General features: G+C 39.5%; 1 protein-coding gene across 4 annotated transcripts in view; it reads left to right on the top strand.

Annotated features, from left to right (window-relative positions):
* Nucleotides 1-1,948: 1,948 nt before the first annotated feature.
* Nucleotides 1,949-15,949, top strand: part of GATB (glutamyl-tRNA amidotransferase subunit B) — an 83,311-nt gene continuing 69,310 nt past the window's right edge. For all 4 annotated transcript variants that reach the window (XR_013766256.1, XM_079154203.1, XM_079154202.1 and 1 more), the window contains exons 1-2: nt 1,949-2,150; nt 4,291-4,441. Coding sequence is in view for 3 of the 4 variants with exons in the window: in XM_079154203.1 (XP_079010329.1) it covers nt 1,981-2,150; nt 4,291-4,441 (321 nt within the window). In the remaining variant the exon portion in view is untranslated. The remainder of the gene's footprint in view (nt 2,151-4,290; nt 4,442-15,949) is intronic.

Raw genomic sequence — 15,949 nt, 5'->3', positions numbered from 1 at the left:
GTAGAGGAGTGAACTGTCTGATTAGTGGTAAGGGTAATAGTATGCTGATCAGTGGTAAGGGTAATAGTAAGGTGGCAATAATCTCACACTCTCTTTGGCTAGAGATACAGGATTCCTTTCTCCTTGGTAGTCCTATCAGAGGTGCAACCATGCTGTGCTCAATAGTCAAGTTTCCTGATCCCTAGTCTGGGCCAGAAAATCTTGAGGATTTAAGCCAAGAAAGAAAGCAAACGCATCCACAGGGAAGGTGGAAAATACGGAAACTCAGAGGAGAGGGAGAGACACTAATACAAAGAATCTAACCTGACATAAAGGACAATAATTAGAGGTGATTTTTTTAAAAACAAGTCTCCACCTTTACCTTCCAGTTGCTGTCATTTCTTTCATTTTCACTCTTAGTCATTTGAAAATACTTCTGGAATAGCAATTTAGACTAGCTGATAGTGAATGAAAAAAGTATAAAAAATAGAAAAAGTAAATTATGACCATTTTAAGAAGGGTAATTAAAATTTCCTACATCCATATGGAGAGATAACATTGCATAATGCCATAATTGTACAAAAGTATTAGTGGAAATAGATTATAAATTGCAGTTGTCTAATCAATGGGTTGTTGACCAATAATGGAAAACCTATCGGTATGAAGTATGCACAACACGCAGCTTTTTCTCAAGCTCTATACTCACAGCAAGGCATCAATGATGCCTACTTAACTTCTCTTGAATGTCTCCAAGGCAACCAAACTCATATGTTTTCACTACAAACCTGTTCCTTTTTTCAGCTTCCTTCTCTCAGCCATCCAGTTATGCAAGCCAGAAATACAGGAGTTACTTGATCCTGCCTAGTTTTCTACTGTCATATATAATCCATCCTTGAGTCCCTTAATCTTACCTTCTATTTCAAATAGATCAATTTGTCTTTGCCTCTATCACCACCCCAATTTATCTTCTCTCTTAAACTACTACTCCAAACAGTATCCACTTTGTTCTTTGTCAAAAGCATCCTCCACACTACTTCAGTCTACAAATATTTTTGAGGGGCCTACTTTGGACTCTGGAAGCACTGTGGTGAATAAAAGAAAAGAAGTTGTGGGAGACAGAAGATAAACATCAAATAGTTATAAGCTCTATGTGAACAATTAAAATAGGATGATAAACTAAAGAATGGCTATTCTAGACTATGTGTTCAAATACAAGGAATTAGTGAGTATCAACAGGGGTTAAAGCAGAAAAGTGAAAGAAGTCTGCTGGGATGACGATATTTGCTATACAGGCTTCCTAACGTATAAACAGATTGTTTCAGATGCTGGCCAAGAACAAAAAAGAAGAAAAAGGTAAAATCCATCTCCAACCACCTTCAGCTTAAATATAGCACTATTACCTTCCTGAAAGTACCTTATTTTCTGTTACCTTCTTTTTTGTATGTTCCTCTCCCTAGAATGTAAACTCCTTTAAGAGCCAAAACTGTCTTGCACTCTGCTATACCACCATGTCTAAGAACTGTGCAAATAAGTATCAGTGTATTAAGGTACGAATCTGAGTGTGAAGTGGGAAAGCCAACAGATAAGTCAGATAAATGGGTTCGGGGGTTGAGGAAGTCTTCCCTGATGTCAAGGTCATTTACTTCGGCTCACAATGTTAACTGGGCTATAAAATCCCGGCCAGGCTTATCCGCGTTGGCTCTCTGGCACCAAGCCCTCACGCTCACACTCACACACAAGCTCACAGCCACAAACCTCTCCAACTCCCCGCTAGGAGGAGTCACACCTGCCGACCCTGAAACCCTCTCACCCTCTCCTCTAGTTCTCTTTCCTTCCCCTCCCCGCCAGAGTTCCGGCGGCTTTCGAGTCGCAATGATTGCCGGGAATAGTAGTCTTCCGGTCCAGGCCGATAGGGTCTCAGAGCATTCCCAGAACTACGCTTCCCAGGGAGCCCTGCGGCAGAGGACGACTGAGTCACCTGACCAGGATTCTGGAGGTGCAATGGCGGCCCCCGTGCTGCGCTGGGGCTGTCCTGGGACACGTTGGGTTTTAGCGTGGGTTGGCGGCGGGTATCGAAGAGGGGCATCGATTGGGTCCACGTCCAATCCGACAAGGGAACAGAGTGCAGTGGCTCAGAAGCCCCTCCACACGGCCCAGAAGCCGAGGAAAGGGTATACCATTTTCATACTGTTACTGCCCGCCTAAGTGTGAAGTGGAACTGCGGGACCAGTTTTAGACATTTCGGTGGGCGGGACGGTGTTTGCTATAACGTGCAACCCTAAGGCCTGAAAACACAAAATAGGCCCTGTATGAGCCCCGCCCTCACACATAAACCAGTGTCTTAATGTAGGCGTATTTGGGGAACTTAAGTGTGATGTAGCAAGTGTTTTCTTGAGCCGAAGGTTGCACAGACAGAAGAGCGAATTCATCAGCTGTGAGGTTGGCCACACCAGAACCGGAATCATTTAGCTGACCTGTAGCGCTACTATGGACTAAGCAATGTTCTGAATGTGGAAAGGGAGTTTTTATCTACAAATTCTCTGGGGTATTGATGGCTTAATGTCATCAGTCAGAGAAACAGTTGTCAGAAAACCCCAGCGATCTGTGGAGGTGTTTTATGTTGAACATGTGCGTCTAGATTTACGAGAATGTAGCCAATTAAGAGCTTCCCCTTTTTGATACTAAGAATTTTGCTTATTTTGGTAGATATTTCCTGAACAGCTGTTTATGCTTTACTGCACAAGATTTAAATAGTTTCTTTTTAAATACAGAAACACAAGGTATATTTCTAATATTTTGGGTTTTTTTTCTTTGAGATTAGCATTATTTTTTGTTTTTCAATCAGAGGATCAGAGGAAAAATGCCCCAAAGCATTTGATTTCTATTCTTTTCATAAATTAGATTGACTTCCTGTAAGTGGAGAGTATATTTTTTTTCTCATGTAATGAAATTACAAAAATGCTTTGAATATTGCTTAAGATAATTTACAGAGTTCCTGATGAATTCTTACTTTGATTCTTTTCACAAACTGTCTCCAAAATTTTTTTTTAAAAAAGGAATTAATCTTTTTGTGGTACATTAGGGGTAGAACTTCTTTTATCGAAATGATTGAAACAAAAACCAATACATGTGAACAAAAATCTAAATAATATAGATGTCTTTGGTAAAAAGAGCAGGATAGAACTGTCCATAAATGTGATATGGATAAACACTTGTACTTACCTGGAGAAAGCTGTGTACCAACTCAACAGAGTAGGAATGCCCAGGTGAGAGAGATTATTTTACAACCTCACTTCTCAGATTTGATAGCAGGCAAGTATCAACAAAGAACCTGAGATTAAATCTCAGAAATTTGAGGTGACTTGGGAGCCTTAGGAAAAAAACACATCTGGCCAGACACAGGGGCACTTGCCTGTAATCCCAGTGATTTGGGAGGCTGAGGCAGGAGGATTGCACAAATCCAAGGCCAGCCTCAGCAATTTAGCCAGACCCTCAGCAACTTAGCGAGATTCTAACTCAAAATAAAAAGGACTGGGGATGTTGCTCAATGGTAAAGCATCTCCTGGCCTCAATCCCCAGTATCCCTCCCTCTCTAAAAAAAAGTGCCATATCTGATGGTTTAATGTTTTCCTTTGCAGAAATTTTCAGGAGTTTTATTATTTTTGAAATAGTTGTAGGTGGACACAATACCTTTATTCTTTTTGTGTGAGGTTCTGAGGATCGAACCTGGTGCCTCAAACATGCTAGGCAAGCACTTTACCACCAAACCACAGCTCCAGCCCTCAGGAGTATTATTTAGTGGTGATCTGTCATATATGTGACACTGGTTGTACCTGCAAGCCATTGCATTAAAATCAATTTGAGAATTTCCTTTTCTGTTTTTTTAGTAGTCAAATCCTGCTGTTTGTGTTAATTCTAAATCATGTTTAAAAGATCAGCTTTCTTCATTTATTCAGTGGTTCACTGGAAGATACAGTTAATTTAGACATTGTTGCCAAGTGGTTGTCACCTTATACCCATTTCTAAATTGCATTAAGATGCCAGATTATTCTGTTCTCTGTGGCCTTCCTGTTTGTGCAATGAACCTCCTAATTCCACATTTTAAACAAATTTTATTGTGCCAATCTCATTTCAGGTGTTCCATATGAATTGCTTTTGATTTAATGACCAGTGAAATATTGTGCATTTTAAAATATAAGATAAAATTTTAATAAGTTAAAAAGGAAATTAACATTTGGAGTTTAGGCTTATAGAAATTCATTCATGGTGACAGACATAGCTGCTTCTTAACCATTTTCTCTTTCTCTTTAGTGAACACAAATGGGAAGCTGTGGTAGGATTGGAAATTCATGCCCAGATTTCCTCCAACTCTAAACTCTTCTCTGGATCTGAAGTGTGCTTTTCAGCACCTCCAAATTCTTTGGTTTCTTTTTTTGATGCATCGCTGCCTGGAACTTTGCCGGTAAGGTTTTTATGTAATTCATTTTCATTAGAAAGTGTTTAAACTGAAGATAGATAATGATTTGTTTGTTTTAATATATTGACATAACTCTTAAGAAATTCTCATTTAGAGAATTATGGATAAAGTGGGATGGGCCAAATGTTTTCTGAAGACCTATGTCTGTAACTCTGTTTCTAAGTGAACTTTTATGTGTTAGTCCACTCGGTTCACAAACATTTTAGAATGCCTTCTAAGTACCAGACGTTATGTCGTGAGATGGCTCAAAAAGTTGAGCAAAGTTCCCTGCCTTCTAGGAGTTCAAAGACTATTGGGGATGGTGTGTCTTAGATTCCAGTGTGAGTACTCTTTGTGAGGTTAACATGCAGAGGATAGTTTTGGAACTCAGAGCAGGAATATGTTTCTCCTCTTACTAGAGGAGAAACTACAGTGAGAAATTGGGGGTACCTTTGTTAAGGAGGGGTTGCTGGAAGGGCTGGTGTCTTAGCTATTTGAAAAGCCAAACAGCAGTTAGGCATTAAATGAAGGAGAAGGAAGAACCTAAGCAAAGGCAGCACGTATATCTTAATGACGTCACAGTAATCAATAATTGTCACAGATCAATAATGATTGTGGTTATTGAAAATTAAGAAGAGGTCAATAATGGAGAAAAGAGTCAACCACAATATGTAGTGGGTTAATTACTGATTTTGCTACTCATTTTCACTTGAACCCAAGGAATGACTAAGCTCAGCATACCCATCAGCAAGATTTTTAGCATATGTTTTCATTATAAATGACCGAATTTTGAAAAAAAAGGATGGAAGGAACAGTGTAAATGTCTGAGCTTATGTTCTGGCTAGGACAGATAGCATTAGTTGGGTGTGGGGTTTCCTGCCTCACCTTGGAGAGAATGTATGTGCCTGGTGGTGATGGGGGTGGGGCAGGCAGGGGTCATCATGGGTGAATTCCATACTCTCAGACATTTAAATACAAGTGAAGGCTGATTGAACTGCTTTGGCAGGCTTGCAGGGGCAGAAGTCTGTTTTTCTCAAAATCGCTGCCGAGACTGGAAAGTGCCTCTCCTGTGCATTTGTCTTACCAGGGACTTTGATTGTCTTAGGACAGTGTCTCCATCTCAGGACTTTTTTCATGCTTGTGTTTTTTGTCACAGAGGACTCTTATTCCTGCAGCCATATCCAGGGCTACCTTTGATTTGCTGTTGGGGTTCCTTAGAGGAAGACAGGTGTAGTGCTCTCTCTCTTTTTGTCTCTCTCTCTCTGGCTTGGACTGTCCAGCTATGTATAAAGATTTTCATTGTTTGAGAAAAGACACTTTTTTAGTGTTTCAGTTATATGAGCATTTTTTTTCTGTGTGTGTGGAGGGGAGGGAGAGAAATGAAACAAATTTAGATAGAAAAAATCTAAACAGATAAATATCTATTCAGACAAGTTAAGTGGAAGGCAGTTTATTTAACAGGTTTTTTTCCTGCTGAGTTGAAAACATTTTTTTCCCCATGTGATATAGTTCATTATCAAAAGATTAGAGCCAGGCCTGGTAGTGCACACCTGTAATTCCAGTGGTTTGGGAGACTGAGACAGGAGAATTGTAAGTTCAAGGCCAACCTCAGCAACTTATTGAGACCCTGTTACAAAATAAAAAGTAAAAGGGCTGGGGTTGTGACTCAGTGACAAAGCTCCCCTGGATTAAATCCCCAAAGAATCCACCACCCCCAACCCCCACCAAAAAAAAGCAAGATTAGGCACAAGTTCTGAGTTCCTTCTAGGTTTTTCCAGCTGGGAATATGATATCTAGCAGGATACTTCTTATTCACATTTAAAAATAGATCTACTTGCAGATAGGCACATTTTTTTCTAAGCAGACAACAGCCTAAATGTTTAGACTTCTGTTGTTCCTAAATGTAGTCAAATTTAATTAAGGACAGCTCGAAATAACCATCAGGCCAACATATGTTGAAATATATCTTATCATGTTCTAAAGAAGAAGGTGCTTGACCAGTGATTAGATGTTGGTTAAACAGTGAAAGTGCTGGGGACATCGACCATTGAGAACGTGGCTTACGTTAATTAAATGGTAGGCAGAGGCTAGAAATACAGTTTTGCAAGAGCTAGGATTTGCTTTTCTTCTTCAAAGCCAACAGCACTTATTTGAGTGACCTGAGTGGTGATTCTCTCAACAGAGCTACTCTGCCTTTTTTTTTTTTTAGAAATGTTTCTGTCTTTAAAGTACCTATTTTAGTACGTGAGTAAAATTATATCAAAACTCCTAGAATAAAACAGTGTCACTGAAAACATTTCATAACCCCAAGATTTGCCTATAAGTAGATTTAAAATATACTAGAACATTTAGACAGTTATCCTTCTCTAAGCCCTGTGGTATAATGATGGGTGATATCCCAACTCTGCTTCTGGTAACTGCTTTTAACAAACCCAGAATCTGAGAGTATGTTTCTGAGGATTGGAATACACCATTATGTTATTGTTTGGATCAGTTAAGCCAAGAAGTATGTGAAATTCATGATGGTGCTTGAAACTCTCCCTATCCCAATCTGCACTGTACCTTCTATCCTGAAGTAGCTTGCTGACTGCTCCTTCACGTGGCTGTGTCCCTCCACCCAGCCCTTACCTGTTGGCTTCGTGTGTCCCCTTCCTGGGCTCTCACTGTCTCATGTCCTCCTGAGGAATCTTTCATCCTCTTCTCTTGTGGGTAACAAATCTTTAGTTCTAATGTCCTACAGTATATTTCCATCCAAATGATTCATCCTTGGCTTAAATTCAGCACTAACAATATTGAGCCCATTATTTTTCCTCCCCAGAGTTTCATTGCCTCCTGATGAAAGAATAAATCAACAAGTGAGGAAAAAAATATGCCTAGAAATGGATGTTCAGGGGAAAAAAGTCTGTGTGTATGTGTTATATACACATATATATCAAAGAGGGGAAAAAGTTATTGGGAAAAGGATGTTTATTCAGTTGCTGGTTTGGGACAAATGGATTAGGCATTTATTTATTTATTTATTTTGGGGGTGGGTACCAGGGATTGAACCCAGAGGTACTAAACCACCACACCACATCCCCAGCTCTTTTATTAATTTGAGACAGGGTCTTGCTAAGTTGCCTAGGGCCTCATTAAGTTGCTGAAGCTGGTTTGAACTTGCAGTCCTCCTGCCTCAGCCTCCTGAACTGCTGGGGTTACAGGCATGTATCACTGTGCCCATCTTGGTTAGGTATTTAGAGAAAAATGTTCATAGCTCATCTCATCCATCAAAACAAAATTCAAATATTTATAAATTAAGTGTATAATTAAAATGAATATTCATTTGTCCTTGGGATGGGGAGAAACTTTATAAGCATAAAAGCAAGAGGAGAAACCTCAGGGCAAAATGTTGGAGGTTGTCTGCTTCATTCTTCCAATAAATATTTATTGACCCACTTATTCTTTTATGAATCCATCCCAAGAAATTAATAAAAAGTGTGGGCAAAGACTTTTTCTGTAAAGTTGTCTATAGCAGGAAAATTTATAATAGTGTAAAATTGGAAGCAAGCAAAATTTCCCATTGATGGGGGAATGGTTGAGAAAATTATCATTCATCTATAGAGTGAGCCTTATGAAGCTGTATAATATTTACAAAGAATGTTTAGTGGCAGGAAAATGCTAACAATAAAAATTTTATTGAGATAAGTAAAATTTGCATATAAATTACTTAATCTTCTTTTGCCTCAGTTTCTCCCTTGTAAAATGAGGATGATATATTAGACACATTGGATTTTTGTGAGAATTAAATGAATCGATGCCTTTAAAACACTTAGTCACTGTGCATGGTAGGTGCACTGCAATCTTATCCTAGGACTTCAGTGGTTTTTATTTACAAATACTCTTTGTTATGTTGCACGGGACAGCAGAAGTAAATACTTAACTGGTAATCCTGGTTACTTAACCAGGATTTCTTTAGTAGCATGATCTAGCCTACAAAATTAACCTGACTCTCCCATCATCTGAAAAATATGGAAAATGAAATGTGCAATGAAAAATAGTAGATTGGATAAAATTATTTTTGAGTTAAAAGTTCTTCAATTGCAAAAGAGAAGGCTGGTAGGATTTTTTTTTTTAATGCATCATCATATAGAGGAGTTTTGGTTTTTGTTTTTGTACAAAAAGTAGTGACTGGTTGTTTTGCAGATACACTAACAAGAAGACAGAAAAAGCAGCCAAAAGAATTTAGGTTAGAATGTAATCTTTTTCTATAGATCAAATTTGGTCTGTATGTGATTTCTTTTGCTCTTCTGGCCTATTAAAGAGATGCCTATAATTACAGAAGGCCAAAGTGACTAGAAGAATAGTAGTGCTTTAAGATAGCTCAGGATACCTCATGTACATGTTTGACTGCTTGGCCGATGTGATCCTGCAATATGTATAATCAGAAAAGTGAGAGATTACACTCTATATATGATCTGTCAAAATGTATAAATGCAGAAAAATGAGAGATTACACTATATTTATGTATGATCTGTCAAAATGTATAAATGCATTCTACTGTCATGTACAACTAATTAGAACAAATAAAATTAAAAAATTAAAAAGAACTCAAGATTAGTCAGTGTTTATCAAGTGCCTCTCTTGATTTCATTATAAATGAGATTGCTATTTAGATTATGTTAATGTATGTCTTTCTGTTCACATTTTATTCTTCCTTTCTGTTGTGTCTTCATTCCTTCACTTAGCTGACATTCGTTGTATACCTACCAAGTGCTAGCCATTATTAGCTCTAGTGACAGAGCTTTGAATGAGGCAGAAGACAGATGTAGGTCTTGCCCTCATGGGGCATGGATAAGTAAGCAGGCAGTTGTCATACCTGTTTATAAAAGTCTCGGTAATGGAAAAATAGAGTGCTTGGGGAGAACAGAGGACAGTAGGAAGGCAGCCAAAGATAGAGTTTGTGAAATGGCCCAAGTAAAAAGTGAATGGAATGGACAAGGGCCAGAAGAAACCAAGATGCGACTTACTCTGGGGACTGAAACATGTTCCACCTGTCACCGGCAGAGAAAAAGTCACCTGTCACTGGTGAGGTATCAGATAGCATGTCCTGCTAGTTCTCTTCTCTGCCCTTTTTTTTTTTTTTGGCACCAGGGATTGAATACAGGGGCACTTAACCACTGAGCCACATCCTCAGCCCTTTTTTTGTATTTTATTTAGAGACAGGATCTTGCTAAGTTGCTTAGGGCCTCACTAAGTTGCTGAGGCTGGCTTGGAACTCACAACCTCTTGCCTCAGCCTCCCAAGTAGCTGGGATTACAGGCGTGCACTGCCACACCCCTGCCTTTTTTTAAGAAACTTAGGTAACCTGGGATGTCCATCTTTTCTCTTCCTTTCCTTTCCCAGGTAAGAATCTGAAAAAATGTCTTTGGAGATTTCTTAATGTCCTAGAGGGAAGAATTTTACATAGCAATGTTTGGGGATCCCTCAGCTGCCTAGTCACCCAGTTGTCTTAGAAGACAACCAGTCAAGAAGTCCTAGAGATTTACAAAGAACTTTTGATCAGCATTTTAGTACTTTACCTTAAAGTATAAGTTGATAGTGAAAAGTACCAGACATCTGAATAAATTGTTCAATATGATGGACAGAGTCCACAATAAAAAATGAAAGCTAGTAAGAGGCAATAGATGATGCATGAAGTAAAGATAATACTTAAAACATTAAAAGCTTTAATAAATATTCACAGAGAAATAAGAGAAGGTAGTTGTATCCATGAAATAAGAACCAAGTACTAATTTTTAAAACAATCAGAATAAAAATGAACTCTTAGAAATCAAAATTGTTGTCTCTCCCTGTTTCCCACAAAGAAACCTCAGAAGAATTAGAAGATAAAGTCAGAAACCTTCCTGAAAGTAAAACAAATGTACAATGAACTAGACAATGAAAGAATAAAAAGAAAATTAGAGAATCAATCCAGGAAGTTCAATATCTAATTATTAGGAGTTCCAGAAAGGGAGAAAACAGTTGTGAGGAAACTATCAAGCAAATAACACAGATTAATTTCCCAGAATTGAAGTACATGAATCTGCAAATTGAAGGGACCTGCCAGCTACCAGCACAAGGAGTAAAAATAGTCTCACATGCAGGCATGTTGTGAAATTTATGAACATTAGGGATAAAGATAAACTTAGAAGAAAATAAAAGTCAGGTCACATTGCAAAGGACTAGGATCAGAGAGACATTAGATTTCTTAACTGTAGCACTTAAAGCTAGAAGAAAATGAAATGGGGTCTTAAAAATTTAGTGGAGGGAAAATCATTCTAACCTAGAATTCTGTACCCCACACAATTGATCAAGTATTGATAGTAGAGTAGAGTGATATTTTCAAGCAGGCAGCCTCTCAAAAAATTTGCATTCCACTATCCAGGAACCTACTGGAGTTCCAGTGACTTTCCAGGTTGTCAGGTTTGCGGCAGGCCCTGTTGCTTACTGGGAGAGGAGGAGGGACGATTCCAGAATAAAAGGCTCAGAAAACATGGGGAGGTGGGAATAATGGATGTTTGTTTGGAGATTCTACACAAAAATCTGGACTCTGAGAAGATAAAATGTAGGTACATAAGAAATGAAGCAGATGGAAAAAAATGAAAGACATATCACCTCCAGGAGAAGCAAAACATTCGAGAAAGGAAATTAATCATGATATACTTAACAGCTCAGGAGAGGAACATAATGAGGTAGTAATTATAGAAGCACCAAGTACTGATTTAACGGAAAGTGTTGTGCTAGGGATGTGGCTCAGTGGTAGAGTGCTTGCCTAGTATGCGTGAGGCCCTGGGTTTGATGCCCAGCACCACCAAAAAATAAACAAAAATCCTGTTGCATATTGAGAGATAAAAGAACTAAGTTTTTATCTACCATAATTGGAAGTCACATTCTAAATTGATAAAGCAAGAAAAAGTAATGTAAACACGTGAGCATATGTTTCAGAAACATTTCTAGCCTTTAGTAAGAGTAGACCCTTCCTTTTCTCCATTTTAGACCCTACGTGAGTAGATTGGTTTTGTTTTGTTTCTTTTGGAGGGGGAGTGGGAAGTGGGGCTGTTATTGTTTGTTTTTAATTAGGTACTGAGTGAAAAACTTAAAGCACCTAAGAACTGTTAGTCACAGAGGATTTTTTCCAATAAAGTTTCTTTTTATTTTATCTATGACATTAAGTAATAATCAGATGTTACCTGTACTGGTTTCTGAGACCTCTGCTGGTAAAATTTTCTTCTTGTGTCCCCACAACCTGGCAACTCACCCTTACCCTGATTTTAGGAGGAATAGACTCATCCATATTCTAGATTCAGCCACGCTGAAGCTCATGATGGGGGTCTCTGCTTCCCTGGGGGTGAAGTGACCTACCATCCTAGCTACCTAACGTTGAACCTTCATGTTGGCCATCTTATCATGGGAGAGGGGGTGAACCTTTATTTTTGAATAGCAATGTCATAAAGTAGTAAGCATGGGCAAATCCTTGTGATAGAGTAAGTGCAAAAATATTGCACAATGTCTCATTATTATTTTCTCACTTTGTAACTTTGTTTCAGTTATCTCTTGGAAATGGAATGGGCCAAGTCTTGTGGCCCTATGTTCTGAAAACAAGTACACTGTGTCATTGTGACAGTTTATCACGTCTGTCTTTGTGCCAGATTAAGGAAGGATTGTCACATGGCAAATAGCCAACAGCCTCAGCCTTCGCCAGCAGGTGATGGATTTTCCAAAGGTCTTCTGGCACAGCATATTATTTAAAAATAGGAAGATAAATACCAGACGAGACTACTGAGAGTTCTGAAGGTGTTAGCTGCCAGGAACAGGACTGGATGTAGGAAGGGGTGGGGGCATTGCTGCTTTTTCTTATCATTTACTTTAAAATACATGCCTATAATATTTTGTTTAAAAATTAGAGGTTAAGCTTCCTGAGAAAGGTGTCTCTAGAGCACCAGGGAGGAAGACTACTCTCTTACTGTGACCCAGAGGGAAGAGGTGTCCTTCTTCCTATGGCTCAAGAAAGATCTTAGGTTTGGTCATGGATAGTTGAGGAAGCTCCTGCCTGACTTTTTCCTTTTCTAGCACAACAGATTTAGACCTCTCTCCTTTCTGTTGCTCTTTCTTCCTGGTGTTGGCATCTCTTGGGTTCTGGGTCTGTAGGTGATGGACTTGGGGTTTTGTACACCTCCAGCTCTTTCTGCTTCTCCCTCCCTCTTGAATGATAGTGTGGAATTCTAAGTTGACATTTATTTCCTCTCAGCACTTTGAAGACATTCCCCCCATTGTGCTCAGGCATCTATTACTGCTGATGAGAAGACTGCATTCCTTGTAGGTAATTTGTTTTTCTCTGATTGTGTTAGCCAGGATGTTTCCAGGGATGGGGTTGTTTTTTATTCTGCTCTGGGCTCAGTGTGATTTTTAACTTAAGGATTAGGCCCTGGACTATGACGGTGTCTGGGATGGATTCCCAGTGGCCTCTGCCAGGGCCCATGGAACTTTACTGAATGAACCAGTTTCTGTGTTAATTTCTCAGACCTCAACTGTCACACAGCTTAGGTAATGCCAAGGTCCAGACCCACACCCAAGCCAGGTTCAGGGTCAGGGGCTCTGATTTCTCAAGACTCTTTCACCCATGATCTGAGGTGGGTGGCCTCTTGCATATCAGTTCTTCCAGTTGGTGGCAGAAGATTTTCAGAGTGGACCAGGATTTTTTGGCCGACAGCTTTCTGCTGAGAGCCCTCCCAGCCTCCCTGCCCACATGAATTCACAGCCTTAACTTCTGCTGCGAGGAGCTTTAGATTGCCGACAACCAGTGTCTCTTCAGCCTGATCAACAATAATGTTCAACTAACATTTACCAAGTGCTAACTACATGGCAGGTTATTTTAACCTCCTAACGACTATGAGACTGTTACTATGGTTACCACAATTTGTAAGCAGAGAAACCAGAATTCAGATCTAGTAGTCTGACTTCAGGGTTCGTGTTCTTGATCCCTTTGCTGTCCTGTCTCTTTTGTGGTCACCCCAGGCAGCCCATGGCTTTAAACTCTGACCACTGTGGTGGCCCCAGGGGATTTGCTTTGCTTTGAGCTTGGCTGTGTGTGTGTATGTGCGCACACGCACATGCGCTTGTGTATGGTTGTGTATCAATTTATATGTATGTGTGTTTAAATGTGATGCTTTTTCTCATTCCCTGCCTCCACCCCCAGTCTGCACCAGCTCTCTTTCCTAGCCTGCTGTCCTGACCACTGGGTAAATCTGCCCTCCCTATCCTGATCGGTGACCCTTCTTCTAAATGGGTTTTAGGAACACAGTTATTTTATCTTCTATTTTACCTTAGTTTTAGAATTTTATGGAATTCCATCATAAATTTGCAGATTGAAAAGGTCAGTCGGCCCATTTGCTACTCATAGGCAGGATTACGGCTAAACTAAGGGCGGTATTCTTTTTTTTATTAGCAAGGATTCAGCCTCGCTCATTTCTTTGACCTAGTGAAAACCTCTTACTGGGGTGCAGAATCTTCCTTAATTTATTAGCTAATTATTTGCCTGCAGAACTATAGACAGGATCCTAGGTTATTTGCTTGGAGTTGTTTATTTCTTCTTTATCATGTCATTCCAGTTTCTCTCCTTGAAATACTTTGTATATGGATGTGAAATGGGAAAAAAAATTAGAAAAGAAAATGTATTTATTTGCTAAAATGTCACAGGATTTACAAATCTGTTTGTTCCATGATTGGCCAACTAATACTGCCAGTAATGGTGAGATTTCAGTAAGGCATCCAGTTTGTTGGAAATGCATGCAAACCTGCATGTTCTCTCTTACACAGGCATGCGCGTGCGCACACATGCTCATTCTTTGTGATTTAAAATACTTGGCCCCTATTAGTAATTAGTCCCTAAGCAGCAGAAAAGGGAGGGAGGGGAAGAGCAATCCCTTTCAGTTGCCTGCTGGTAGGGATGCCTAGTTGGCCCAATAGATACCTTCTGATAAGCAGGCTACACCAGTGACTCTCACGTTTTGCTTGTCTGAAAGCTCTTATCTGTATATAACATAGAACCTCCTAGCAACCATGAGTGCCTCTTGTTTCCAGAAGTGGGGAAAAGACATTTAAAGCTGTTTTTCACACATGTATGCAAGAACATTCTCCTCTTCTCTCAGAATCAGCCTGTCTCAAAAAGTGTTTGGGCCTTTTCATACCAAAGATGTTTCAAACTGGCAACTGTGGAACGAAAACTGGAATGTCACTTAGCACATTTTGCAAAACTTTCTTTTCCTCATAAAAGTATATACTGTAATTAGAAAGAAGGAGGAGAAAGAAGGAGAATAAATAATGCCCTGTCCCCTGGGCACTAACAATGCAGATACTGTGCCTTATGTTGGGGATTTTTTTTTTTTTTTTTTTTTTTTTTGGTACCATGGATTGAACTCAGGGGCACTCAACTACTGAGCCACATCCCCAGCCCTATTTTGTATTTTATTTAGAGACAGGGTCTCACTGAGTTGCTTAGCGCCTTGCTTATGCTGCGGCTGGCTTTGAACTTGAGGTATTCCTGCCTCATCCTCCTGAGCCACTTGGGATTATGGGCATGTGCTGCCGCGCCAGGCTGGAGATTCATTCTTAAATCCAAGCATTCAGGTTATACCAGAAGGGGTCTTGCCTCTCTCAAGAAATCAGGATGTGCTGGGCACAGTGGTGCACACCTGTAATCCCAGCAGCTCAGGACGCTGAGGCAGGAGGATCACCAGTTCAAAGCCAGCCTTAGCTAGCAAAAGCGAGGCACTAAGCAACTCAGTGAGACCCTGCCTCTAAATAAAATACAAAATAGGACTGGGGATGTGGCTCAGTGGTTGAGTGCCCCCAAGTTCAATCCCCAGTACCAAAACAAAAACAAGAAAAGAAAAGAAATCAGGATGTGAGACTTTTGTAAAGTATTTTGCGATTATTTTTAAAATTTCCAATAGATTTATTTAAAGTTAGGTCATCAGCAGTATTCTCCCCCTCTGAACATAGCAGATATTAGTAATGACTTTTGTTTGGGATGTGTTTGGGATGCCCTAACACATTTAAAACTACTTGAGTAGTTTTCCAGGGCATCTGGCTGAAATGCTTTCCTGACCCTTAATTCTAAATGTAATTATAAAGTTATTTTTAACTTAAAATGTAGAAACAAAACAGAGTCAAGAAAACATCAGGGAAAAGTGATTAAATGCAGACATTTATAATCAGATCTGTACTTCATTCTGTGTCCATTCACACTTAGATGATGTTTAGTTATTTGACTAAGAAGACAAAATGTGACAGTTTTCTATTAAATTTTTTTTCCATTTCAATGATTTGCTTTAATGTAATCTGCAGAACTTATAATTACATGGTGTTCTCAGACGTTTCTCTTGCCAGTCACTCTCCCAAGTCACTTTCATAGTTTTCCTCTATTCTGTTGTGGAGTGTGCTATTCCACGGATGAGGTGTTTTGCCCTGTTCTGTGTCCCTTGCCCCAATAAAAGA

Source organism: Sciurus vulgaris, assembly GCF_902686455.1.
Source record: "Sciurus vulgaris genome assembly, chromosome: 9".
Classification (NCBI taxonomy): domain Eukaryota; kingdom Metazoa; phylum Chordata; class Mammalia; order Rodentia; family Sciuridae; genus Sciurus; species Sciurus vulgaris.
Note: the sequence above shows the minus strand (reverse complement) of the source record. Positions and strands in the feature narration are given on the sequence as shown.